At 42.1% G+C, this 26,010-nt stretch overlaps 2 protein-coding genes across 12 annotated transcripts in view; one reads left to right on the forward strand and one right to left on the reverse strand.

The window, feature by feature from the left end:
- LOC133484117 (zinc finger E-box-binding homeobox 2-like) overlaps window positions 1–12,701 on the forward strand; it is a 40,858-nt gene extending 28,157 nt beyond the window's left edge. For both annotated transcript variants that reach the window (XM_061786245.1, XM_061786247.1), the window contains exons 2-8: window positions 379–684; window positions 4,303–4,539; window positions 4,647–4,840; window positions 4,921–5,032; window positions 7,301–8,664; window positions 10,050–10,233; window positions 10,316–12,701. In XM_061786245.1, coding sequence (XP_061642229.1) covers window positions 379–684; window positions 4,303–4,539; window positions 4,647–4,840; window positions 4,921–5,032; window positions 7,301–8,664; window positions 10,050–10,233; window positions 10,316–10,824 — 2,906 coding nt within the window. In that variant the 3' untranslated portion in view covers window positions 10,825–12,701. The remainder of the gene's footprint in view (window positions 1–378; window positions 685–4,302; window positions 4,540–4,646; window positions 4,841–4,920; window positions 5,033–7,300; window positions 8,665–10,049; window positions 10,234–10,315) is intronic.
- Window positions 12,702–12,977: 276 nt separating this feature from the next.
- The window catches only part of arhgap9 (Rho GTPase activating protein 9), a 41,459-nt gene continuing 28,426 nt past the window's right edge, over window positions 12,978–26,010 (reverse strand). For 3 of the 10 annotated variants that reach the window (XM_061786255.1, XM_061786250.1, XM_061786248.1), the window contains 7 exons: window positions 25,244–25,342; window positions 23,633–23,710; window positions 21,507–21,560; window positions 20,648–20,782; window positions 19,380–19,485; window positions 17,262–17,369; window positions 12,978–15,237 (listed from right to left, as the gene is read on the reverse strand). In XM_061786255.1, coding sequence (XP_061642239.1) covers window positions 15,033–15,237; window positions 17,262–17,369; window positions 19,380–19,485; window positions 20,648–20,782; window positions 21,507–21,560; window positions 23,633–23,710; window positions 25,244–25,342 — 785 coding nt within the window. In that variant the 3' untranslated portion in view covers window positions 12,978–15,032. Of the gene's footprint in view, window positions 17,396–19,379; window positions 19,486–20,647; window positions 20,783–21,506; window positions 21,561–23,632; window positions 23,711–25,243; window positions 25,343–26,010 lie in introns of all 10 variants that reach the window. The other 7 variants (XM_061786256.1, XM_061786252.1, XM_061786257.1 and 4 more) reach the window with 5 other exon arrangements.

The following is a 26,010-nucleotide window of genomic DNA, read 5'->3' on the forward strand; positions in this document are numbered from 1 at the left end:
TTTGTACATATTGAAAAATGTTGTATACTTCAAAATGTGTGTGTATGTATGTATGTATGTGTGTGTGTGTTTCCCCTGTTTGGTTTCGGTTCTCTATCACATTGATGTTGAAATCGATTGCTCAAGGTGCTAAATGCCAACCTACACATCATTTTCGTTGCTGCTGTTTTTTAAAAATATTTCCTAAAACAAAAATAGAATTTCTATAAAAATAGGTATTTTATTTTTTTTCTCTCAGTGAATAAAAAAAGGGTATTTCTTATGATCCAAATGAGAATTGTCTCATTGACTTTTTACCAGTGACTATTAACTATTTTTGTGTATAAGTCAGCCATCTATAATGACTCCCCCTCATGTCTTCCTGATTCCTTCTCACAGTGGACGCAGAGCAAGTGGCTTCACTGGGGTCCGAGGGAGAGGATGAGGTGGGCCTCTGGAGCCTGGAGCCCCAGGACTACCAGGAGAGCCTGGACAAGATGAGTCGGACTCCCAGCGAGGGCACGGAGGAGCCCGGCAGCCCCGCCCTTTCTGCACAGCCCCACAGCCTCAGTCCCGGGAGCGGCGGCGGCAGCGGCAGGAAATTCTGGGCCCAGGTGGAGCCAGAATCCGAGGCCACAGACGACGGCGGCGGCATCGCCTCTGCCCCCGACAGGGAGGGGGAGCAGGGATCACTGAGGATGCACTGTAAGTTGACAATAAATCACACAAGATTTTATCTGGGCCACCATCCAGACAAGTGGGTGGATTTGTACTGTGTGTATGTAAATAGCGTCGCAGACACTCACAGAGCAAACCTAATGGTGGTAAACGACATGCACTTTTTAATTCCTAATTCTCGACCATTAATAATGTTATGAATCTTACAAAAAACACCTATTTGAATTCATTATAAAACTTCACAACTTCATTTTTTATTTTTTTTTTTGCTATTTAGCAGACTCAGGAATATACACACTACCTCAAATAATTACAGGATGTTGTTGCTAGGCAGAATTCAACACTACTAACTGCCCTATTCGGGGGGGAAAAAGTTTGGCATTTGCCAGCCACGCCCACTACACTGTTTGAATCAGGAATTAGGAAATTAATCCAAAAACAACAGATATGGTTATTTATATTTCACTACTGAATAACACAAAAAAACATTGGGGCCACTCAAAAAAACAACAAAATTAAAAGTTAAAGGCAAAGTAACAAAAATAATGTCTTATGATTTAAATAAAAGTGGTAATCTTATGAGGGAAAAGAAGTCCAAATATTATGAGGGAAAAAAGTGTTTTTTCTTTTTCATGAAACATCACAGTATTGCGAGAATTGTTTTTGATATTAAAAGAATAAACTGTTTATTTTTAAAGAAAAGTCCTAATATTAAGGGAGAAAGAAATTACAAGGAGAATTTTTTTCCAGAAATATCGTAATATTACTTTATTCTTGTAATATTCTCCAAATATAATTGTAATATTCTTGTAATATTGTAAACATTAAAGAATTGGTAAAAACATGATCCTCATATAAGTGCTCAAATTAACGCAGCTAAACAGTTTCCTCCTAATATTCCAACGTTTTGTCGTAATGTTATTTACTTTAGTCCTGTAAGAGGAACTTTTTTTTGTCATAATACTGTATTGCAACTTTAGTTTTGTAGTATTACAACTTGTAGCGCTTAATATTACCACTTTATTCTAAACATTATCTCAGCCTGTATCCTGACTTCATTTTTGTACTGATACCCTTTTTTTTCCAGTAAAGTTACACTTTTATTTCAACTGAGTTCTCATTGTTATATTGCATTGTGGTCCAAATACACTTTCGTAGAAATGTACTCTGCGTTATTCTTCAGTACGGCGCGGAATCAAATGCTCGTGAGAGCATGACAAAAGGCGGCGTCACACCATTTCCACCCATCAAAGAGGTGACGTTTGCAGCCGACGTTGCTGCGAGACGAAGCCTTTCCCTTTTTAATTCAGACGAGATGAAAGCATCATGCAGCCCGCCGACTTAACGGGCACTTAGCCCGGCCGCTCGTGTGATTTTGGACTTGTCCCCGCAAAAAGGCACGGCGGAGTTTTTACAGCGCCCGACCGCACGGGCTCGGTCCCCAGGCCACATAAAAAAACACCTCCAAATTTGCCAACATCTGCAAACATTTGAAAAATCCTCCTAAGTGGGCTATGAGCGAAGCTGACTGGCTGGAGGTTGAAGATAGGAGGTGCCGTCGCTCCTCCGTGGACTTGTGTGGCTTTCTCCTCTCGGGATGCATGTCAACTGCTCCCAAGGACACAGAAAAGGAGGAATGTTTTTCTGTTATTGGTTTTTTTTCCCACGTCTTTTAAGTCAATCATTTAGATTCATCTGCAGTGCCAACACTCACTGCAAGCTTAATGAATATGTTTACACAAAACATATAAACAAAGTAAGCTATCTGGCACAGTGAGCACCTCTACCTCACACGGGCTCAAATCCTGGCTCGGACCCCCATGTGTGGAGTTTGCATTGCATGTTGTCCCCGTGCTTTTCTGGGCTTTCTCCGGGTACGCTGGCTTGCTCCCACATTCCAAAAACATGAATGTAGGGCTGAACTAACAATTCTTTTTTTTCTTATCGATTAATCTGTCGACCGAGCAGAAAATGCACAAACTTAAATGGATTTTGATTCAGTTACCAGTTTGCTCCGTGACATGTCAGAAAATAGGCAAAATTGTGGGTAATTGTTTTCCCAAGTAAAAAATGTTTGCAAATGTCTTATTTTGATGAAACACAAAGATAATCAGCTTGCTTTATTATTATTCTAATAAATGTCAAGTTAAATAAAGACTCAAAACGATTCATCGATTATTAAAAACCGTTATTGATTAATCTGATAATCGATTAGTTGTCTGTTAATCGATTAATCATCACACCTCAACACGAATATGAGGTTATTTGGGAAAATGTGCCCTGTTATTGGATAGCAACCAGTTCAAGGTGTTCCCCACTTCTCTCGCCAAAAGTCAGCTGGCATTGAAGACTCTCAACTGTCCACAGTTGTGAATGATTGTTTGTCTAATCTATATGTGCCCTGATTGGCTGGCAACCGGGCCAGGATAGACTCGAGCTCACCCGTCATCCTGATGAGGACAAGCGCTATACAAAAAGAGGGATGGAACATTTCTGATACAATGTGGAGACATGACATCATTTGTTTTTGATTTTCTGCTTTCCCGACCTGAGAAGTTATTAAGACAGCCAGATCAAGCAGAAGACATCTTGCAATTCCATAAATAATAATCCGCATCTTGAGTTCATATGGAGACATGTTTTCTATTTTCCCTCATTGCAGGATTTAGTAGGATTTGTAAACAAAATAATGCACTGTAATTAGTAGCAAACAGATTTAGGGGGCTACCTAAATATGCTTCATGTTTTGAGTAATATGACGCAACCACATTGTGGTATTTTCAGTATAGCTATGTGTAAAACAATACTTTCCTACTTTCTTTGCTTTTAGTTACTTTCTCTGTGAATAGGCCTTTACATACAAATGAGTTGAGCCACACTGAAAAGGGGGAACAAAAAAAAAGAATGAAGTCATCGTAATCCAAGAAAATTGTTGCACTTTTACGAAAATAAAGTCATAAAATTGTGGGGAAACGAGTGCTATACATCTATGTAGATATATATCGAATAAAAATCATGATTTTATGAGAAAGTTGTCATTTTTATGAGATTATGTAATACAAAAAAGTTACGAGAATGAAGAACTCGGTAATATTACTTGGTAAAATTCCTGATTTTACAGAATAAATAAAGTTGTTGTTATATTATTAGAATAAAGTCCTAATCTTCGATAAAAAAAAAAGTTAAGGAATTAAGTCACAATTTATGAGTAAAATGTTATTATGAGAGAAGAGTCAAAATATTACTTGAAAACAGTTTTACAAAAAAGTTGTAATATTACAAGAATGAACTCATCATTTTCTGAATAAATGTTATTTAAAATTAGGAGAATAACTTTAACTCACCTTCTCAGAAGTTTTCCACTTCTGAGAAGGCGAGTTAAAGTTGTAAAATTACGAGAAAAGGTCGTAATGTGTTGATTTTTTAAAAATAAGCCCCAAATTAAAGTCAGATGTATAAACTGTTGCAGTTATAGTTGTGTGGGCATTTTGACATTCTCCCCTTTAAAAACATTGAAACTTTATTTTCACAAGATTACGTCTTTGTATATTCTCTTTAGTCTTTTATTATAATGCACTGATTTCAAAACTGATCCTCTTGTAAAAATGGGCTACGTTTAGTATGCTTTTCTACATACCCATTTAGGTAGGAGCTCAGACTCCCACATTGACTTGGAAGACCTTGCCCATTACGAGTTCCTGGCCAAGCTGAGGAAGGCCTCGACCTCCGCCAGCCTTTTGGACCACTTCAGCCGCAACGGCACGGCCGCCGTGCACCGTCTGCAGGGCGGCGGCGGCGGCGGCGGCGGCGGCGGGACCCACGAGGAGCTGCCGCCTGCCATGTGGTCCCCAGCAGTTCAGCACCACTCGCCTGAGGGAGCAGGTAGGCTCGTGTGAAAAACCATCACAACACTGAGTGCTACGTATTCACATTCAATTGGAACATTCCACCATTTTTTATTTTTTTTGGTTCATTTTGTTGTACCCCAGATGCAAGGAGGAGGCTGCAAGCCTGTCCCTTCTGCCACAGGACGTACCAGCACGGAGCCTTGCTGAGGGACCACATCAAATACTGTCAGGAGAGGGGCCGGGGCCACATGGCGTGTCCATTCTGTGGATACACTGCCACCCATAGGGCGCAATTGGAGCAACACCTGGCACTTCACCACCAAGCACATGACAAGGTGAGTACCCGACGAGCAATATGACACGGCTGGAAATAAAGAAGATCCCGTTTCCTAACGCCTGTCTGTCAACCTTGTAGAGCGCCATCACTTTGGATCAGGGCGTTGAGACACGGAAGTTCAAATGTCTGCAGTGTGGAAAGGCCTTCAAGTACAAACACCACCTCAAAGAGCACCTCCGCATCCACAGTGGTGAGACTAATAAGAGGGAGCAAACTCTCGACAGCACACTCTCTGTTGCAACCTTTCAAATACATCTGCCCCTGAAAGATGATGCAAATACAAAAATCTGTGCCATCATGTAACTTACAAGTACAGTCTTCTTCTTTTCCTTTCGGCTTGTCCCGTTAGGGGTCGCCACAGCGTGTCATCCTTTTCCATGAGAGCCTATCTCCTGCATCCTCCTCTCGAACACCAACTGCCATCATGTCTTCCCTCACGACATCCATCAACCTTCTCTTTGGTCTTCCTCTAGCTCTCTTGCCTGGCAGCTCCATCCTCATCATCCTTCTACCAATATACTCACTCTCTCTCCTCTGGACGTGTCCAAACCATTGAAGTCTGCTCTCTCTAACTTTGTCTCCAAAACATCGAACCTTGGCTGTCCCTCTGATGAGCTCATTTCTAATTTTATCCAACCTGGTCACTCCGAGAGCGAACCTCAACATCTTCATTTCCGCCACCTCCAGCTCTGCTTCCTGTTGTCTCTTCAGTGCCACTGTCTCTAATCCGTAAATCATGGCTGGCCTCACCACTGTTTTATAAACTTTGCCCTTCATCCTAGCAGAGACTCTTCTGTCACATAACACACCTGACACCTTCCTCCACCCGTTCCAACCTGCTTGGACCCGTTTCTTCACTTCCTGACCACACTCACCATTGCTCTGGACGGTTGACCCCAAGTATTTAAAGTCCTCTACCCTTGCCATCTCTTCTCCCTGTAGCCTCATTCTTCCCCCACCACCCCTCTCATTCATGCACATATATTCTGTTTTACTTCGGCTAATCTTCATTCCTCTTCTTTCCAGTGCATGCCTCCATCTTTCTAACTGTTCCTCCAGCTGCTCCCTGCTTTCACTGCAGATCACTTACAAGTACAGTAATGCAGGTAATGTTTAAAGGAATATTTTTAGCAGTGTTAGTAGTCACGAAAGCACAAAAACAGTAGCACATTAAAACAAGAAAATGGGTAGCGAAGCAATCCACTGGATTAGGAGCACACTGAAAAGTAAAAATAATTGTAAAATTACAAATGTTGCAAGAATTGTCTAAATAGTATGGAAAAAGTTGTAATATTGCGAGAAGGAATTATTACGTTTTGGGGAAACATTTCAACCATCCATTTTCTGTACCGCTTATCCTCACAAGCGTCGCGGGCGTGCTGGAGCCAATCCCAGCTATCTTCGGGCGGGAGGCGGGGTGCACCCCGAACTGGTCGCCAGCCAATCGCAGGGCACACATAAACAAACAACCATTCGCACTCACATCCACACCTATGGGCAATTTAGTCTTCAATTAACCTACCATGCATGTTTTTGGGATGTGGGAGGAAACCGGAGTACCCGGAGAAAGCCCACGCAGGCACAGGGAGAACATGCAAACTCCACACAGGCGAGGCCGGGATTTGAACCCCGGTCCTCAGAACTGTGAGGCCGATGCGCTAACCAGTCAGCTGGGGAAAATTCCATGTTATTCAAAATACAGGAAGTATCATTCTTGCGATTTTATCTATCCATCAGTCCATTTTCTACACTTGTCCTCGTTATGTCCAAGGCTGAGCTGAAGTCTCTCCCAACTAACTTATTCCATAATTATATATATAAATATATATATATTCATTATTTAATTAATTACATTTTCAAACTGACAGATTTAGCAAATATGATTTTTTTAATTTATTATTATTTATTTATTTAAGTTTCCAGTATGGCTACCTGTCTTGATAAGTGAGTGAGGAGTGTGGTCTTTGTGCAACATCTGTTGTGATTTGGCACTCTATAAATAAAATTGAATTGAATAAGGCGGCACGCTGACTGACTGGTTAGCACATCTGTCTCACAGTTCTGAGGACCCGGGTTCAGATCCGGCCTCCCCTGTGTGGAGTTTGCATGTTCTCCCCGTGCCTGCGTGGGTTTTCTTCGGGTACTCCGGTTTCCTCCCACATTCCCAAAACATGCATGGTAGGTTAACTGAAGACTCAAAATTGTCCATAAGTGTGAATGTGAGTGTGAATGGTTGTTTGTCTATATGTGCCCTGCGATTGGCTGGCGACCAGTTCAGGGTGTACCCTGCCTCTCGCCCACAGTCAGCTGGGATAGGCTCCGGTACACCGGCGACCCTAGTGAGGATAAGGGATACGGAAAAATGGATGGATGGATGAATTGAGTAAGGCACAAGAAAGTTAAAACCTCAAAGTACAATTTTATGAATTCATTTTCCTTCTCTGTGTGTTACCTTCAGGAGAAAAACCATATGAGTGTGCCAACTGCAAGAAACGTTTCTCTCACTCGGGCTCCTACAGCTCCCACCTGAGCAGCAAAAAGTGCCTCGGCAGCGGAGGAACGCTCGGATGTTCAGGAGGAACGAGTGGTGTGCTTAACGGACATAGCCAAAATTCCTACCAGCACTCCTTTCCAGGATCTCCATCTGCATGGCGGGAGAGGAACAGCAAGGGCTCTCCTTTGGCGTCGCAAGTCCAAGACAATAGCAGGCCTCCCGGCCATGGAGCGGAGGATCCTTCCCAGCTTTCAGTGCAGGATTTCAGCTTCCGAACGTCAGAGCTGGCTTCCCTTTGCAACCCCTCAGCAGAGCTTTCTCTGAGAGCCAGCATCTTGAAAGGGACCACCCTGCTGCCTTATCTCCAGTCTGGCTCCAAGTTTGAGCAAATGCTGCAGGAGATGCTCCACAGAGAGGTGAGGAAGTACGAGGACATCCACAGGAACGGAGGCGGTCCCGACAGGAAGGTGTCGCAGGAGAGGGGGCCTCTAAGAGAGAAGTCAAGAGAGCGAGAGAGAGGGGCTCTCGGTGTTACGTGTTGCTGGTGCTCCCAAGTTTTCCCCAATGTGGTGGTTTTCCAACAGCACGAGCGCTACCACTGTAAGATGAACCGAGAAGCCGTGGATGTGCCTGAGGGTCTTTACAACAAAGACCACCACTCGCCGCCTTTATTCTTATCCAGGTCGGGGATCAGCAAAACTAACGACGTAACCAACGGAGCCTCTGAAAACGAATCCCCAGTGCAGAAGTGGCCCTCTGTACCTCAGCAGCTACCGGGCACACTGCCTTCCCCTCACGACCACTTGGACTCTTCTGGCCAGGAGAAGGGCAGCCCAAGCCATGCCTCGGAGTTGTCGTCTCCTCACACCAGAAGAAGACTCCCATCCTCGGGTTCTCCCGGCTGCGGCCATCCCCCGGAACTCTCCTCACCTCATAACCACTCTCAGAACGAGCCTCTGGACCTTTCTGTGCGCAAGCAGAAGTCAGACCAAAGAAACGTCAATGGCAGCGCCACCAAAAGGGAGAGGACGGAAGACAGGACCAAACAGCTGAGTCGGCAGAGTCCCAACCAACTTTCAGAGCAAACCTTACATCCCCACCCAATCTACAGAGCACATGGCGCTCCTGTGTTCCCAGGCTCCTTATACAACGGATTCCCCTTCTTCAGCCAGTCTGCTTTGGGGTTTGCAGGGCATGACGGCATCGCACCGCTTCCTTTCAGCCCGTCACCGATCAGCCCTGGATTTCTCTCGCCCTTGGCTTACATGGTGGAGGCTGAGTCCGAGGCGACATTGAAGAAGCTCCACCAGGAGAGACAAGCACTGATGGTAAGCATGATTTCTCTTGAAGTTTGATTCATTCATTTTCCTCCGCCGGGCAAGCCATACTGTGCACCTAAGTTTGTTTTTTCTTGACTGGTGTGTAAGGTACAGATGCAGGATAGAGGTGTTGAAGTGGACCTGCGAATTTTCTGGCTTCTGACGCCGTATCAGAGGCATAACAGATCGGATAGCGGGAACGTTAACACTCAACACTCTTTGTCCAAGCCCCTTCCACACTAGCCTTCTTTTTCCCAGCTTGCAGACCTGTGATTAAGGTACCGATTCCGGACCTGACGTTGAAGTCAGCTGGCTTGAAGTCGACCTGTGAATTTGCTGGCTTCCGATGTAGAATCAGAGGCGCAACAGAGGGGATAGCGAAAAGTTTAATGACACTGACTGCCCACACTCCTTCGTGTCGTAAGCAATTGTCACTGTCCCAGACGCAAATGGATACAATGGTATCTGAATGCATGAAGCCGCAAAGCTGCAGTGAATGCCAACTTTGGACATGGAAACATTCCGTTCCAGTGAGTTCTGTCTCAAAGGCACTGGCGAATACTGTTACGCCTCTGATACACCGATTGGGGAAGGCAGTGCGCAAAGCGCTCCATACTTCCCTATCTCTGGCCACCCTGAGGCATTCCCAGGGGTTAGTACAGGAGGTTCTCGGTTCACGGCAGTCCCAACGTACAAGGTTTCAAAGTTATAAACGGCACACGATGAACTAGTGTGCGCAGCGGTGAAAGAATAAGTGGTCACGTGATTGTCTTGAGAAGAAGTCCAGTTTGTCAACTGATTGTTTTATATTCATGGCTTAAGTGTTTTTCATGACTTCCCTACTCTGTCTGTGTGGATTAGTGATAGACTACAGTACGTTCCAACTTACGAACAAATTTCAGTTTCATCACCACCGTAGGAACGGAACTGTCAAACCGAGGACCCCCTGTACCAGCAGTATAACAGAAGCAGGAAGCCCTTTGTTTTGAAATCAATTGTCAGCCCTATAGACACAGGTGCTTACCTTGCCACGCATGTAATTATCTGACTGTGATAGGCCGCAATGGCTGTGCAAACATGCGCTCATCCCGTTCTGTCAAGAAAGGCACAATAAATGAATGCCAGCGCTATGTTATGCCTTGCCAGGAAGGCAATGCAAAACAGACTTTCCTATCTGGTCAACTTCATTGGGGGAAGGGGGGCGGGGGGGGGGGGGGGGGGGGGGGTCTCTCTGAGGCCCTCCCAGGCCAGCTGTTGACATTCAGTACCTCCAGCGTGTCCTAAGTCTGCCCCAAGACCTCCTCCACGGAGGTGTCTGAAGTGGCCCCTTTCGGCACCCTCCCGGAAGTGATTAAAGATCTTCTAAATGATCCATGGTTCCTGTGGTCTTGCAGGGGGAGGTGTTAAACCGCGGAGCTCTAGACTACCTCTCAATTATGGATGAAGGCTTGGAGGGGGACGTTGGACCAGGGCGCAAGAGGCTGAAAAAGACAGACGAGGGTCTGTACGCTTGCGACATCTGTGAAAAAACCTTCCAGAAAAGCAGCTCTTTGCTCAGACACAAATACGAACACACAGGTGAGAACACGAAAGATGATTTTTCATTGTTTTTCCCCCCCCTGGAAAGATGGAACACAACATGTGTTTTTTTCTGTTTCAGGCAAGCGTCCTTACGAATGCAAAGTATGCAACAAGGCGTTCAAGCACAAACACCACCTGATCGAGCACAGCCGCCTCCACTCGGGGGAGAAACCCTACCAATGTGACAAGTGCGGCAAGCGCTTCTCGCACTCGGGCTCGTACTCGCAGCACATGAACCACCGCTACGCCTACTGCAGCAAGGATCAGGACCCCGACCAGGAGCACGACGATGTGCCCCCAGAGCCCGCCGCCCTGTCCGTAGAGGACACGCAGACGCCGCAGTCCTTCCTCAGTGACACCAGTCTGGACGGAGCCTCCGAGGCCCCCAAAGAGGACGAAGACGACCAGGAAGGAAGAGCTGAGGAAGAGCCGGTAAACCAAGAAACTCGGAAAGACGAGAGTTGCACTGGAGGAAACCACTTCCATGGGGCGGAGCTCTGGGAGTCCCACACCCAGGTCCAAAATGGAGACTTGGATAAATGTGAACTGAGCCTGGATGCAACAGATCTACCCCGGATACAAACTTGAGAGAATCTGAAATGGCGACGCATTGCATACAGTACATATCCTTTGATAGATGTTTCCTTAATATACCAAAGAAACACATGGCTACAACATGAAGCCACTAAAGCCAAACATGTGACCAAAAACGTATTTTATCATGCATCCTAGATTTTTATGTATAGTGTTTTTTTTATTGTATGCTAAGATAATTCCACCAGGTGAGATTCCAGTGCTAGCAGTGCTAGCCACAAAAGCTAACTTTTATTTTGCCTTTGGAATCCACCCATCCATTTTCTTGAGCGCTTGTCCATCAAAGTCACAGGTGAGCTGGAACCTACCCCAGCTGACTTTTGGCGAGAGAAGTGAGGCCTAATTAATCACACGGCACATTCATTCATCCATTTTAGTTTTTTTTTTTAAAAAGGTATGTTCTCATTAGGGTCGTAGGTGAGCTGGAACCTATCCCAGCTGACTTTTGGCAAGAGAAGGGTTGGTATGCCCTGGACTGGTCACTGGCCAATCGCAGGGTACATATACAGTGCCACCAGAAAGTATTCACACCCTTTCACGTTTTCCACATTTTGCTGTTACAGACCTTTTAAAAAAAAAATACATAAAATATCCCATAATGACAAGGTAAAAACATATTTTCAGACATTTGTATAAATCTATAAAAAATGCAAACATTCAAACATAATAGGTACACACTCTTTGCTATGACAGTCAAACGTAAACTCAGGTGCATCTGATTTCCACCGATCATCCTTGAGATGCTGCGACAACTTGAATGGAGTCCACCTATGTTAAATTCAGTTGATTTAAGATCATTTGGAATGGAACACACCTGTCTGTATAAGGTCTCATAGTTGGCAGTGCATATCAGACCAGAAACCAAGCAATGAAGTCTAAGGAATTGTCTGCAGACCTCTGAGACTGGATTGTGTCAAGGCATGAATCTGAGGAAGGGTACAAAACAATTTCAGCAGCATTGAAGGTCCCGAAAACTACTGTGGTCTCGATTATTCGGAAATGGAAGAACACAGGCCAAGATAACAAAGGAGTGGCTTCAGGACCAGCCTACGAATGTCCTCGAGTGGCTCGGCCAGAGCCCGGACTTGAATCCAATTGAACATCTCTGGAAAGACCTAAAAATGGCTGTCCACCAACGCTGCCCATCCAACCTGACTGACCTTGAGAAGATCTGCAGAGGAGAATGGGAGAAATGCCGCAAAAACGGTGTGCCAAGCTCGTAGAGACATACCCAAGAAGACTTGAGGCTGTGATTGCTGCCAAAGGTGCTTCAACAAAATATGAAGACAACGGTGTGAATACTTATGTGCCTATTATGTTTAAATGTGCACAACTGTCTGAACATGTTTTTACTTTGTCATTATGGGATATTTTATGGAGATTTGTTTTTTGTTTTTAAACTATACTCAAATCTGCTTTACAATAAGTGGCAATAACATAGCAAAATGTGGAAAATGTGAAGGGGTGTGAGTACTTTCTGGCGGCACTGTAGACAAACAAGCATTCCCACTCATATTCTCATGTTCCATTTTGTGACAAGAAATTTCCAATAAAAGCTAACATATGACAATAAAACATACAAGTCCACCATTTTGATCAACGTGCAGAGTCATGCGAGGCACTTTTCTTCCTCTTTTGCCTCGGACGTGAGTCATGTGACCATCTTATCTGCAGCAACATGTTCTGCTATGCAACCGACGTGTCTTCCCTGCCTTCAAATGCACACGCAGAGTGCACACTTAAAAGTACAGTATATACTGTATGTAACAATCAGTATTTTTGTAATGTTGTTTTTTTTCTATTAATGTTTTATTATTATATATTTGTTTGCATGTTTGTGCATATTTGTAATAAATTGTACATATACTTTACCGCCACCATCCCTGTTCTCTGTTGATTGAAGGACACTGGAGCCAGTTCCAGCCGACTTTTGGCAAGAGAAGCGGGGTACACCCTAGACCTGTGGCCAGTCAATCACAGGGCCATATACTGTAAAGCGGAACACCCATTCACACTCACAGTCGTCAATACAGCTAACGTGCAGGTTTTTCTGATTCAGATGGAACCCAGAACCTGTCGACAGACATGCTAACCAAATCTTCACTGTGCTGCCTTAAACTTACAAAAATACATTAAATCCCACTAAATTGGACAAAAATGTATTCCTTTTATTAGGACGCTGCCAAACAGGTCCATGTGGTTTCACAACACAGGTCAAAATGGATTTAAGTGAACATTAAAGGGCTACAACTACTACTACTGTTGTGGACAAATGCTAAACCTTTGAACATATGTACATGTGCATCCCAGGCATAAAAACAGAAGGTCTGTCTGAACAGTGTACAAGGAAGGAGAAGCTCCCGAGGTCCAGACGCACGATTGCTATCCACAAAAGGGAACATGGCGGCCCTGTTGGCACATGGAGTGAACATTGTGTTGTGTGAATGGTCGCGCGGACAATGCCCCGCCCCGCCCCGCCCCACCCCACCTTTGGTTGGCTGCTTCTACATGAATAGTGGAATCTCCAAGCATCAAAACCAGTGGAAAAAAAAAAAAAAAAAAGTTTTTTTGTTTTGTTTTGTTTTTTTGCCCAAGGGTCACATTTGATTTTGGACTAATGGGCCAGGTCATTTGTAGATCAGGTTTAAAAAAGGGAAAAAAAGAAAAAAAAATTAAAAAAAAAAAAAAATATTATTTGTATTATTTCTAATGAATTTAGTTATGATTAATACATTCAAAATTGTTAAATATAGCGCTGTGTAAAATAGTTTATTTTCCTAATACTGTAATTTATTCTTTACAAGAAATCTTAAAATCTATTCAATAAGATGAATGGAAAATGAATACATGTAAAATTTTTCTTTTTTGCTCTTTATAATTTGTTTTATTAATGGGAGTTCTCTACAGTTTTACACAATGCTACCTTGTGCAAGTTGTGAGTAGTTTTACTCTTAAGTTTTTGGAGTGTTAGTTTTGTTCTTGTATAACAAGTTAGTCACATGATGAGTAGTTTGACTTTATTTTAGTTTTATTTTTGACTTAATTTTAGTGTTGAACCTCTCGTTGTACTTGTATTACATGTCATTCAAAGGGTGAGTAGTTTTACTTTATTATAATTTTATTTTACAGTGTTTAACTTGTCTTTATAGTTGTATGACTTGTCAGTCTAAGGGAGAGTATTTATTATTTTTTTTTCTTTTAGCGTTAGTTATACAATATAATTCTCAAAGTGTGGTACGTGTGCCACTAAGGGTTCGCGGGCTCCCTCTAGTGGTACGCAAAAGACTCACTGAATTAAAGAAGCTTCAAATTGTGCATAATGTTACAGTGGCTTCGACTACATTTGAATCCAGTCTAGTATATTTGCTCAGAAGAGCGCAGTTGTATTTACATTTCAAGTATAATACAATTGCATTTAGGACTTATTGTTTTTAAACAAGTCTTTAGGTCCAATTTTATGTATGCGCAATACATTTGAATGGAATCATTATTCAAGCAGGTTTTTTTTTCACAATTGCTTAGAATAAAAAACGCTTACTTGTCCGCTACTGTATTCTAATATTGATCATTGTGGTGAGACTTTGACAGCGAAGTATTTTTTCGAGGTGTAAAATGTTTGAGAACAACTGCAATACAGTGTTTGACTTGACTTGAATGTTCAAATGTTACCTAAAACATCGCCTGTACACTTATTAACGGTTTCACGTGCCTGTTAACGAATGAATTTAATTACATTAGCTGCCATGGGGTAAAAATAATAACATTCAATTCGAACAAGTCGGAAGTAGAAAGTCACGCGTTAGAGGTTGCGGCGTCACTACAGGAGAGCCACAGCGATGCATAGAGGTGTCGGGCGCATGTGTTTCACAGTGGGAAGGTTCTGTCCTGTTAAGTCGACTTCTCTTCGTGGCATCAAGAGAGGAACAGGAAGGTGGTCCGGGAGCTGGGTGGGGAGCCTGGGGACGATTTATCATTGGCTTGGCTTCAGTCAACGAGAATATCAAGGGAGAAGTGACAGCTGGGCTCCACACATCTGCAGTCAAAAGGCAAAAAAAATATGGCAGCTAAAAACGGGGCTTGTTTGACTATTTAATGCTTCGAACTTTTATATGGCAGCCACATGTCTTGCCCTTGTTATCTTTGCGAATGTGGAGGAAAAAAAAAAAAAAAAGATCCATTTGTATGCCGTCCGCTTGGGAGGATCACGAGAAGGAGGAGGCGGCGGCGGCGGCCCTCCTGCCGAAGATGCGCTCGTACTCGTTGAGGATGAGCTCCACCGCCTGGTTCTGGAAAACCATGTTCACCGCCATGTTGCCGTTGTCGACCTCGGGTCGCAGCAGCGTGGGCCCGAACACGATGCCGATGTTCTGGGTCGTCATACGGTTGGCGTCCGAGTGCTCCAAAACGCTGCGGCGCGCACGAATGCACGCACACGCACACACAGACACACACACATGCACACACTAGAATTAGGATTTGTTCAAATTATTTCAATCATTTTCATCAATTCAGGATTTAAATTATTAGATTATTTTAGTTATTAAGAAAAACATGCAAAAATATTGGGGGTGACTTTTGTTGCAATTTTACATTCCTAAATTTTAGAATAAATAGTCAAATATAAACAAAAAAGAACTTTGTTTGTGATTTCCTACCAAATTCTGGTCATGTGCCATATTTATGTTACTGCCTTTTACAGTCCACACATGTGCATTAAATCTTCTAAAATGGTAAAATATTAACTAAATAGTGTTCCATTATTTTTGTATCATTTTATAATAAATTGACTAAATTTCAATGCCATTGCCATAAACCTTTTAAAAGCCCAGTGTCTAAATCATTGAACAAAATTCAAATCCTAGATTTCCTACTAAATTCCCCGAACATTTTGTCTTTGAGTAGACTCAATAGTAAAATATGAACAAAATAAAACATTAATTTTGTATGATTTCCAATTACATTCTGGTGACTTTTTGTTGTTGTTGCCATGTTTACATTACCGCCTTTTACAGTTCACACACGTGCATTAAATCATCTTAAAAATAGTCAAATACGAACTAAATAGTGTTTCACTATTTGTAGGATTTCCTGCGAAATTCTCCTAACGTGTTGTCTTTGAGTGTCATGTTCGAGCTACTAACCTTTACAACCCGCGTCCACATAAACTGAATCACTAAAAAAATTGTATTTACGAAATCGTACTCCCTTTTTACTGCCCATGACTTCCTACTAAGTTCATTTTAAATGTTCATGTGAGTGCCTTTACAAAGCAGATGCCAAAATTGTCTAAACATAGTCAAACCTGAAGGAAATAGTGCTCCACATTTTGGATGATTTCTGACTAAATTCACCAAATTTGAGTGCCATGCTTATGTTACTGCCGTTTACAAACCAGATGTCTAAAATGTTTAAAAATAGTCAAACCAGCAGGAAATAGCGTTCCACTTTTTGGATGATTTCCAACTTGCCATGTTTGTGTCTGTGTGCCTTTTACAAGCCAGATGTCTAAATCGTCTAAAAATAGTCAATGTAGCCAGAATAGTGTTCAAAATGTGGATGGTGAAGTGTTACCTTTGAGTGCTGTTACCTTTAGCAAGATTTCCTACTAAACTCAGAGTGGCATGTTCGTGCTATAAGCTACAAAAGAAATACGAACAAAATGATGTTCCACTTTTTGTACGATTTCCAACTAAATTCACCATATTTGACCGCCGTGTGCCAAAATCATCTCAAAAATTGGTCAAATATGAAGAAAAAAGTGCTCTACTTTTTCTACTAAATCCGCGTGACGTGTTTGCCTTCGAGTGCCGTGTTGACGTAAGTAACTTTACAACACACAACAATCGTCTGGAAATAGTGCTTCACTTTTTCCCCGAAATATCTTGAATGCCACGTTGACGTTATAAGCCTTTAACAAACGAGATGTCGAAATAGTCCCCAAAAATAATCAAATATGAACAAAGTTGTGTTCCACTTTTTGTGGAGTGGCATGTTTGTGTGCCTTTCACCAGTCTACATTTTCTAAAAATAGTCAAATGTTGGCATAACGGTATTAACATTTCGTATCATTTCCTACTAAATACTGGCGATGTGTTGCCCTCTGAGTGGCGTGTTCATGCAAGTGCCTTTTACAACCCAGATGTCCACGCAAATGTGTCTAAATCCGTCTGCTTCCACCTAAGTTGGCGTCTTCTGGAGTGCGTGCTCGAGCCTGTGTGTTCCAGTGTGTGCGTGTGCGTGTGTAGGGGGACTCAGGAATGGGTTGAAGCCACCGCATGAAGCATTCTTCTAAAAATGCCGTTCCCGCCGAGCCGCAGGAGCGGCCAGCAATTGCTCAAAACTTCCACATTAAACAGAGAGAGGAGGGATGAAGGGACGCGGCGGAGGAGAGGGAGGAGGGGCGGCGGCTGAATGCCTTCCAGCAGACGAACCGCGAGGCTCCCGTGGGACCGGCCCTCTCCAGGGCGAGCGGGACGGCGTGGAGGGGGAATGCGAGGATGGGACGGGAGGAGGCTGATAAAAGGACGGAGCGCGCCCACCTGCCACACCCCGGCAGATAGGAGCGCTAACACACACACACACACACACACACACACACACACGACATTAGGAAACTGTGCCCTCTTGTGGCCACATTCCAGTCAAAGTCATGAGGTTCATCCATCCATCCATCCATCCAGTTTCTGCACCGCTTGTTCTCATTAGAGATGCGAATGAGCTGGAGCCTATCCCGGCCGACTTTTGGAGAGAGAAGCGGGATCAATCCAGGATTGGTTGCTAGTCAGTAGCAGGGCACTTATAGACAAACATGCATTCACACTCACGCCTATGGACAATTCCGAACCTTCAATGAAACTAACACGCGTCAATCCGGGGTACAACTGGCTGTGGGCCAAACATGCTAACCGCTAGCGCACGTGCTGCCTCCACAGGTTCATTTACGCCGCAATTAAAAAAAAAAAGAAAAAGAAATGAATATATTCCGATCAACTCGTTGGCCGCAAATTTAATTGTTCTATTATTTTGAGGGAATTGTATGGAAGCAGATACAAGTCTAAGTTGACTGTGTAATAGGAAAGACATTTCGTGAAGGCACTATCTCCATTGCATATTTAGTAGTAGTAGGAAGCATTTATTCAATATTTTGGTCTTCATTTCTTCATGGGTTTATTTACTTTTTATTTGGTTATCACTTGTTTTTGGAATTTTTCACTTACCAATTTGTGTGTGTGTGCGTGTTAGTGTGTACAAACTGATTTCTTTTTTTTTTTTTATACATTTTTAAAATCACTGAATTGGCGGCACGGTGGACGACTGGTTAGAGCGTCAGCCTCACAGTTCTGAGGACCCGGGTTCAATCCCCGGCCCCGCCTGTGTGGAGTTTGCATGTTCTCCCCGTGCCTGCGTGGGGTTTTCTCCGGGCACTCCGGTTTCCTCCCACATCCCAAAAACATGCATTAATTGAAGACTCTAAATTGCCCGTAGGTGTGACTGTGCGTGTGAATGGTTGTTTGTTTGTATGTGCCCTGCGATTGGCTGGCGACCAGTTCAGGGTGTACCCCGCCTCCTGCCCGATGATAGCTGGGATAGGCTCCGGCACGCCCGCGACCCAAGTGAGGAGAAGCGGCTCAGAAAATGGATGGATGGATGGAAAATCACTGAATTAATACATATAATTATTTAACATGTTTACCTCATTTATATAGTTATTTACTTATTTAAATGTATTGCTCATATATACATTTGAATTAAGTAATTAATTTACTTTGGTAATAATTTAAAGTTTTTACCAATTTTATTTATTTCTGTAGCTATATTTAGTTATTGATACATAGTTATACTTGTTTTTTGTTATTTGTTTTACATTTTTACCAATTTTAAATATTTAGTTCTATTTATTTATAAAGTAGTCATTAATTCATTCATGAAGTTATTTACATTTTTACCTAATTTATTTATTGAGTTACTTAAATCTATTTATACACATTTGCATGAATTAATCAATTAATATAGGTATTTATTAGATTAGAAACTTTACTTAGCTATATGCAGTTTTATTATCTGTATCTTATCTATTTACAGTTATTTGTTAAATTTTTTTCCCATTTTAAATATTGAGTGAGTTATATTTATTTATTTGTCCTGTGAATTATTCAATAATTGATTTAGTTATTTTTTAAATTTGACCCAATGTAATGATTTCATGAACATTTTTTATTACATATTTTATTCACATATCTGTTTATAAATATTGTAATTAATTTACAAAGATTTGTTTAGCAATTAAATGCTTTTTTTAAAAAAAATGGCTATATTGAGCTCTTTATATATGTTTTCATTTATTTAGATAGTTATTTGTTTCATAACCTAACCCTTGATTTAACCAGGTAAAAGACCAGTTGAGACCAAGGTCTCATTTGCGAATGACACCTTGAGAGTAAATACCTGCAAATGATACAATCGATGTATCGGTTTCAGCTCTGTATTTTTCCGCCCGCCCCCTAGTTTAGACGCTAATACGCATCTCTGAAGTGTTTTGTGTTTGTTACCGTTTGAGGTGGCGGCAGATGAACTGCAGCGTGTCGTGGTTGGGCTGAGGCAAGCTGTGCACGACGCTCGTCAGACGCTCCACTTTGTCCGCGTAGTCCGACGTCTCTGCAACAACACGGCACCGCCGTCGCTACATTGATAAATGCTCTTTTCCATTTTGCCCCCATTTTCGGATTAATTCTTGGCTCTCAATTGTATTGATCCTTTCATAATTGTGATTTAGTTATGTATTTATTTTTCACATTGTAATTGCTTGTAAACTAAGCCTCAGTCTCAAAAAGCGTTCATCAACTGGACAGGAAATGTCTGTGTTTCAAATGTTTGACATTTTAATATTCTGCAGTGAGACTATATAAATGGCCACAAAGTCATTCGTTGTTTAAGGAGATATATGAATCATTACAATTTAAAAGTGCCTTAAACATGTATTCATTTTGCAGGCATTTGTATAATGTTATTGTTTGAGGAGTCTAATTGATGTGTTTTGCGCATATGTGACGTTCACAGTGAAGCTGCTGCCGTTTTGCGATCGTCAACTTCAGAGTCCGGAAGTGGTGCAATTTTGAGTTTCAAAGTAAGAGGGACAGCCGGAAGTACTCTCGTTTGCTGCTTGAATGTTGTTATTTTACATCGTTTTGATACACTAGAATAGAACGCCTTTTATTGTCGCAATACAAAGATCACTTGTACTTGGACTTACTGAGCCTATATTGTGTGGTTGCCTATTTGTACTATTTTGGCCTTCTTTCTTAAAAAAAAAAAAGACACACACACACACACACCGCACAACTAAACATTTACAAGCACAACAAAAGAGTATTTGTATTAAACTAAAAAACTGAAATAAAGGAGATAAAGTCACACATATTTTGAAATTTGCAAGTATTTGCACAAATGCCCGTTAACGGTATTCCATTAAATTTGTGTACCTAGAGTATTATTTAGTTATGTGTTCATTTTAATGTTACTGCTAATGGAGCGGTCCGGTTCACGTGATTTGTGCATGGGTGGTAACATCACAGTGGCTGGAAGAACGAAGCTTGTGATGCAGTTGGTGCAAGACTGTAAAGATTATAAATGTAATGACAAGTGAGCAGCGACACACAAGTACGCACGTATATGTGCCCTGTTAACAGTGTTTTACACAACGTTAAGTACTGAAAGATGTGGCGGCATCCCAGTTCAAACACACAATGTTGGAGTTCCTGCAGTGGAAACGCACTAGTGGACTCAAAAGGTGATTGGATGATGCGCAGCGTCCACTTACTGACGGTGTCCACCACGTCGCTGAAGAAGCCGTAGGGCACCAGCGGCTCGGGGAGCTCGCGGAAGAAGAGTTTCAAAGCTCCCGTGATGACGTGGATGTCCTCCCACTCACTCTCGTCCAAGTTGAGCTTCTCCTCTGAGAGAGAGAGAGAGAGAGAGAGAGAGGAGAGAATTTGAGCACAAGAGTTGGAAGGAAACGGCGCCCGCCGACGAGGCCCAACAGTGAGGCTTGTAGCTGCTGCAGCGGCGGCGGCAGCGGCGGGGGGAAAAAAGATGCTGAGTGAAAGCAAGAGAAGGCACAAATGCACAGTAAAAATATTACATACAATATAATATTCAAAGGGCAGGCCTTTTTGTTTCCTCCACCAGGTGGCAGCCTTGGCCCACGGCAAGTATAGCAGAGATGCCTGAGGGACATTCAGTGCTTAACAAATGTATTAGACCCTAAACCCGTCATTTAAAACTATCCAGAATGATGGCGTGCTTTAATGCGTCGTACCATTTCAATTCCAGCGCACTCCCCACATTTTACTATTTTGGGCAGGAATTATGAATTTCAAATGGAATTCACTTTTTCACCTGCAAATTTGAACTAAAACATGAAAAAAAAAAAAAAAATCCACAAAATGGCTGAGCAGAGATTCAAACCCTCTTACCTGTGAGGCAATGGCCATGCTGCCCATTTGCAGCGCTGTTAATTGTTGTCATTGTAAAAGCTTACATCGGGTAGTGGTCTAATACATTTGTTAACCAGAAAAACCGCTGGAGCTGGTGTGTGTGTGTGTGTGTGTGTGAATGCACGAAAGAAGCAGGACGGGGCAAGACGAAAAAAAAATATTTTGTTGTCCATTCAGGTCTACCTTGCACCAACTCTGCTGGGAACATGTAACGGCCATCAGTGGTCACTGCCCGCTCTGAAAGAACCACAAAGTCACTCAGCGGGCTTGCCCCCTTCAGCGAATGGATAACATTAGAAAATATGATTTAAAAAAAAGAAAAATAAAATCATCATATCATCAATATGAGAGATTTGTGTGTTAAACCAACCAATTGAATCCATATTGACGAGCTGTTTTAGTTCGAGTCTCTGCAGCGTTTTACCAGCCAAGGAACCGTATTTGGTCGCGTTACCTACTGTAAACAACTAAAATAAAATAAAGCTACCCAACCTTTGAAGACATGTAACGGAGCGCAATATTGCCACCTAATAAGTGTATGTACATTATCATCTGTTTGTTGCGTTGTCGTATTTTACGAAGCAGCCGGACCCTTTCCTATGTACAGTGGATAGAAAAAGTCTACACACCCCTGTTCAAATGCCAGGTTTTTGTGGTGTAAGACCAAGATAAATCATTTCAAAACCCTTTCAACTGTTAATGTGGCTTATGACCTGTACAACTCAAGTGATCTTTTCAAGTGGCGGAGTAAAAATAAAACAACTGAAATCATGTGGTTGTACAAGTGTGCACACCCTCTTTTAATTGAGGATGTGGCTATGTTTAGAATTAAACAATCACATTCAAACTCCTGTTAAATGTGAGTCAGCAAAAATCTGCCACCATTTAAAGTGCCTCTGATTACCCCAAATAATTTTCAGATGTTCTAGTAGGCTTTTACTGACATTTCTTGTTGTTGTTGCTAACTGGTATTTGGATTTGTTCATAATTCCCTCCACGTCGCCTCAGGCCAGAGTTCCAACTGAAGAAAAACAGCAACATCAACATTTTTCTTAATTTCTTGGTGAAAAATGTACCGTAATTTCTCGTGTATAATAAGCACCCCTAAAGTTGACCTAAAAATTCTGGAAAACCCTTCTACCTATATATAATGCATTTTTACAATGCATGATTTTGCTTCTACCCATATGATCAAAACATGAAGTATTCTCAGTATTTTGTTAGTTTTTTTTAAAGAATTCTTCTGTAGTTAAGCACTTTATTTGAGCACATAACACTTTCTTTTTTATTTACTTGCTCTTATTTTGAAATTCACAACCCTACTTTTATTTAGTAAATGAGAAAACACACAGTGGTGCTCATATGTTTGATGACCCAGGCGGAATTTGTAAGATGGGTACAATTCTTTAAAGAAAATATGAAGGACCAGCCGAAACACATTTAATTTTATTTTAATGGGATTCAAATTAAAAGGTCAAGCATTTCAGAAAAGCGTTATCATTAAACAAGACATAACCATAAAAGAAATTATGATGGTTGTTGTTCAGTCATCAGTCATATTTAAAAAAACATTTCACAAATTCTGTCAGGGTATGTAAACTTATGAGCACAACTGTACATATAGGCAGTCATACGTACGTACCCCTGTCGGATTGGAATGAAAGTGTAGGCTACACCTTTTTCATAACCACTAGGTGGCGGTGGCATATTAGAATGAAAGTTTACACCTTTCTCATAACCTCTAGGTGGCGGTGCCATATTGGAATGAAAGTGTCCAGCTTTTTCATAACCTCTAGATGGCGGCATACATTTATAGAACGTGAAAGTTTTTTCCATTTTCCCCTATACCTATGTGTAATTTGCACTATTGACTTTTGACATTTTTTGGGGGAAAACAAAATGCACATTATACATGAGAAATTACAGTACGTCTTAATGAAAGAAGTAGCCAATTGGGGAAATTCTGCGCTGGAACAGAATGCCATTGTAGTTCACTGAGGAAGTAAGTACCATGTGTAAAAATCAATAATAACAGGTGAAAAATCATGTAACGTACTGTAAAAGGTCTAAAAGGTTATCCAGCGATGCATTCAAATTAAACTGCCAGAATCCGACATAATAGTAAATAATGACACCAGGAACCGGGAATGTTTGTGACCTACTGAGAAATTTTACTTACATAATGGCCATTATTTATAGCATTGCTATTACAAGAAACCTAATAGTGACCCAAGAGTTTTGAGCACTACTGTCTGTACGTCATTGCACTTTTAAAGAATTGAAGGCTCACTGCAAGCATGAATCCTCACCGTGGTTGACCAGGTAGCGTAGTTTCTGAATGACCGCCAGGTTCCCAGAAACCCTGTAGATGCCGTCAGTGTCCAGTCCTGCCGCGACATACCACAGCACACAAAATGGGAATCTTCGATACCACTTTTTTCAGACCAATAACAGTACGAGTATTCAAAGTTGAGTACTTACTGATAAAGAGTACAGATACCACTAGTACTTTTGATACATACAATTTAAATTAACACACATTGACAGATAATTGTAAACAAAGACCTTTCTTTCTTTCTGACACAGATGATGATTCGCTGACGTGTCTAATCACCCCAGTTTAGTACCAACTACTGGTAAGGAGGACTCACTCCATGTCAGATTATTATTATTATTAACTATTGGCTGGTATCGGCAGCCTTCATGAGTACCCGATACCTAGAAATAAGGTCGGTATCGCCCCGATACAGATACCTGGGTATCATTACTCACCCTTCCCTAACACAAATCATATAGTTTTCTTTTTAACTGAAATGGGAAACACAAAGTCCATTCATCCATCCATTTTCCATACCGCTTTATCCTCACAAGGGTCGCGGGCGGGCGTGCTGGAGCCTATCCCAGCTGTCATCGGGCAGGAGGCGGGGTACACCCTGAACAGGTCGCCAGGGTTTTCTCCGGGCACTCCGGTTTCCTTCCACATCCCAAAAACATGCGTGGTAGGGTGATTGAAGACTTCTATGTGCCCTGCGATTGGCTGGCGACCGGTTCAGGGTGTACCCCGCCTCCCGCCCGAAGATAGCTGGGATAGGCTCCAGCAGGCCGCGACCCTAGCGAGGATAAGTGGTAAAGAAAATGGATGGATGGATTCTCCTTTTGATTATTGGCTGAATATTCGAATAATAATCACCCCCACACACTTATTTTGTTAACATCCATTTTATTCCCGGACTTCAATCGTTAAACTGCATATGTTGGTACTGAGTGTATGGTATGGATTTGAGACAACCAACTGCTAAACATTAAATGGTTAACTATTGCGATTAGCATTGGCGGGCTAGCGACCATTTTAGGTCAAAAAACGCTAACTACCTTTCAGCTTATTCATACTTATCATGTTACAGTCTATGCACATGACACATCTAACAGTGTCTTAAAAATTACTTAAAAACATTCCTTTGTCGTTTTGGCAAAGTTTATCAGTGGCCCAATACTGCAATCGTTTGCAATAAATGTCCATATGAAACATTGGTTCCGGCGGCGCAAACATGCCTCCGGGCGGAACTTTTTTTTCTTTTTTGGGCCCCGGCGGAGCTTTGAGGCAGAATGTGGCGACCTATTATTGAAGTCAACTTAGTTGAGTGATTTGATTTTTTTCCCCCCCCCCAGCCCTACTTAAATGGGAAATAAAAAAAAGAGGAATCAATGTCCTTGGCAGAGGTGATAAGACCAAGACTGCCTTGAAAGGGACAAATATCAGAATATGCATTTACTCCTACACTAGGCTGAGTCTCAGGGAGTTGTAAAAATTGCCCTGCAGAAAGGCACGTCATCTATATTTAATCTCATGGCAGAAATAAAGTAAAAAGCCTCTTTATTTCACTCGTGGGCCAAGGGACTGGCCCGCCGCTGCGCTTTACCTCGCTTCTCCACAGTCTCGGCGCAAAGCCTGACGAAGCGAGGCACCGTGCTCTTCTCCCGCTCGCACAGCATCTCCAGACGACAGCCGAACACCTGATCTGATGGGCAGCGACACACACACAGAAACCTTTCAGAACCACTGAGCACACACAAACCTCGATTTGCTGTGCTCAATGTTTCAACTACATGCTAAAAGCAGAGTTGACCTGGAGGCAATCCATGTACTTTACTACAGAATGCCTTGTAGTATATATTCACTGGTCACATCATTAGGTATGCCTGCATAATCGTATGCACGGTTTACCCAAACACTTGCAGACCAAAACTACAATGTGGTTCCTACCACAGGACCTTAACTTACTAAAGCAGTGGTTCTCAAACACCAAGTTAGGGATGTTGGATCCTACTTCTTTCAGACCAATACCAGTATGAGTACTCACTCTTGATTACTCACTGTGATATATATATATATATATATATATATATATATATATAGTCCCGTATTTTGGCTATTTGGTCCTCCAGAGAGTGACTCTCTAACATAGACTGAGTACAAGTGTCAATTTCATAAAAAAACAAACAGAACAAAAAAAACCTTGGTTTTGTCATACGAGTACTGACAGCAAATTCTGTTTTACCCAGTTCTGTATCCGCATATTCTTTTATATTTAAAATATTGTTCTTGTTCATTGCGAGAGACAAGCCTCACAGTCGAGAAGTTCTGGGTTGGAATCTCCTGATAAGTTTTACTTTGGATGGTTTTTAT

This window comes from Phyllopteryx taeniolatus, chromosome 9 (assembly GCF_024500385.1).
Source record: "Phyllopteryx taeniolatus isolate TA_2022b chromosome 9, UOR_Ptae_1.2, whole genome shotgun sequence".
NCBI classification, from domain to species: Eukaryota; Metazoa; Chordata; class Actinopteri; order Syngnathiformes; family Syngnathidae; genus Phyllopteryx; species Phyllopteryx taeniolatus.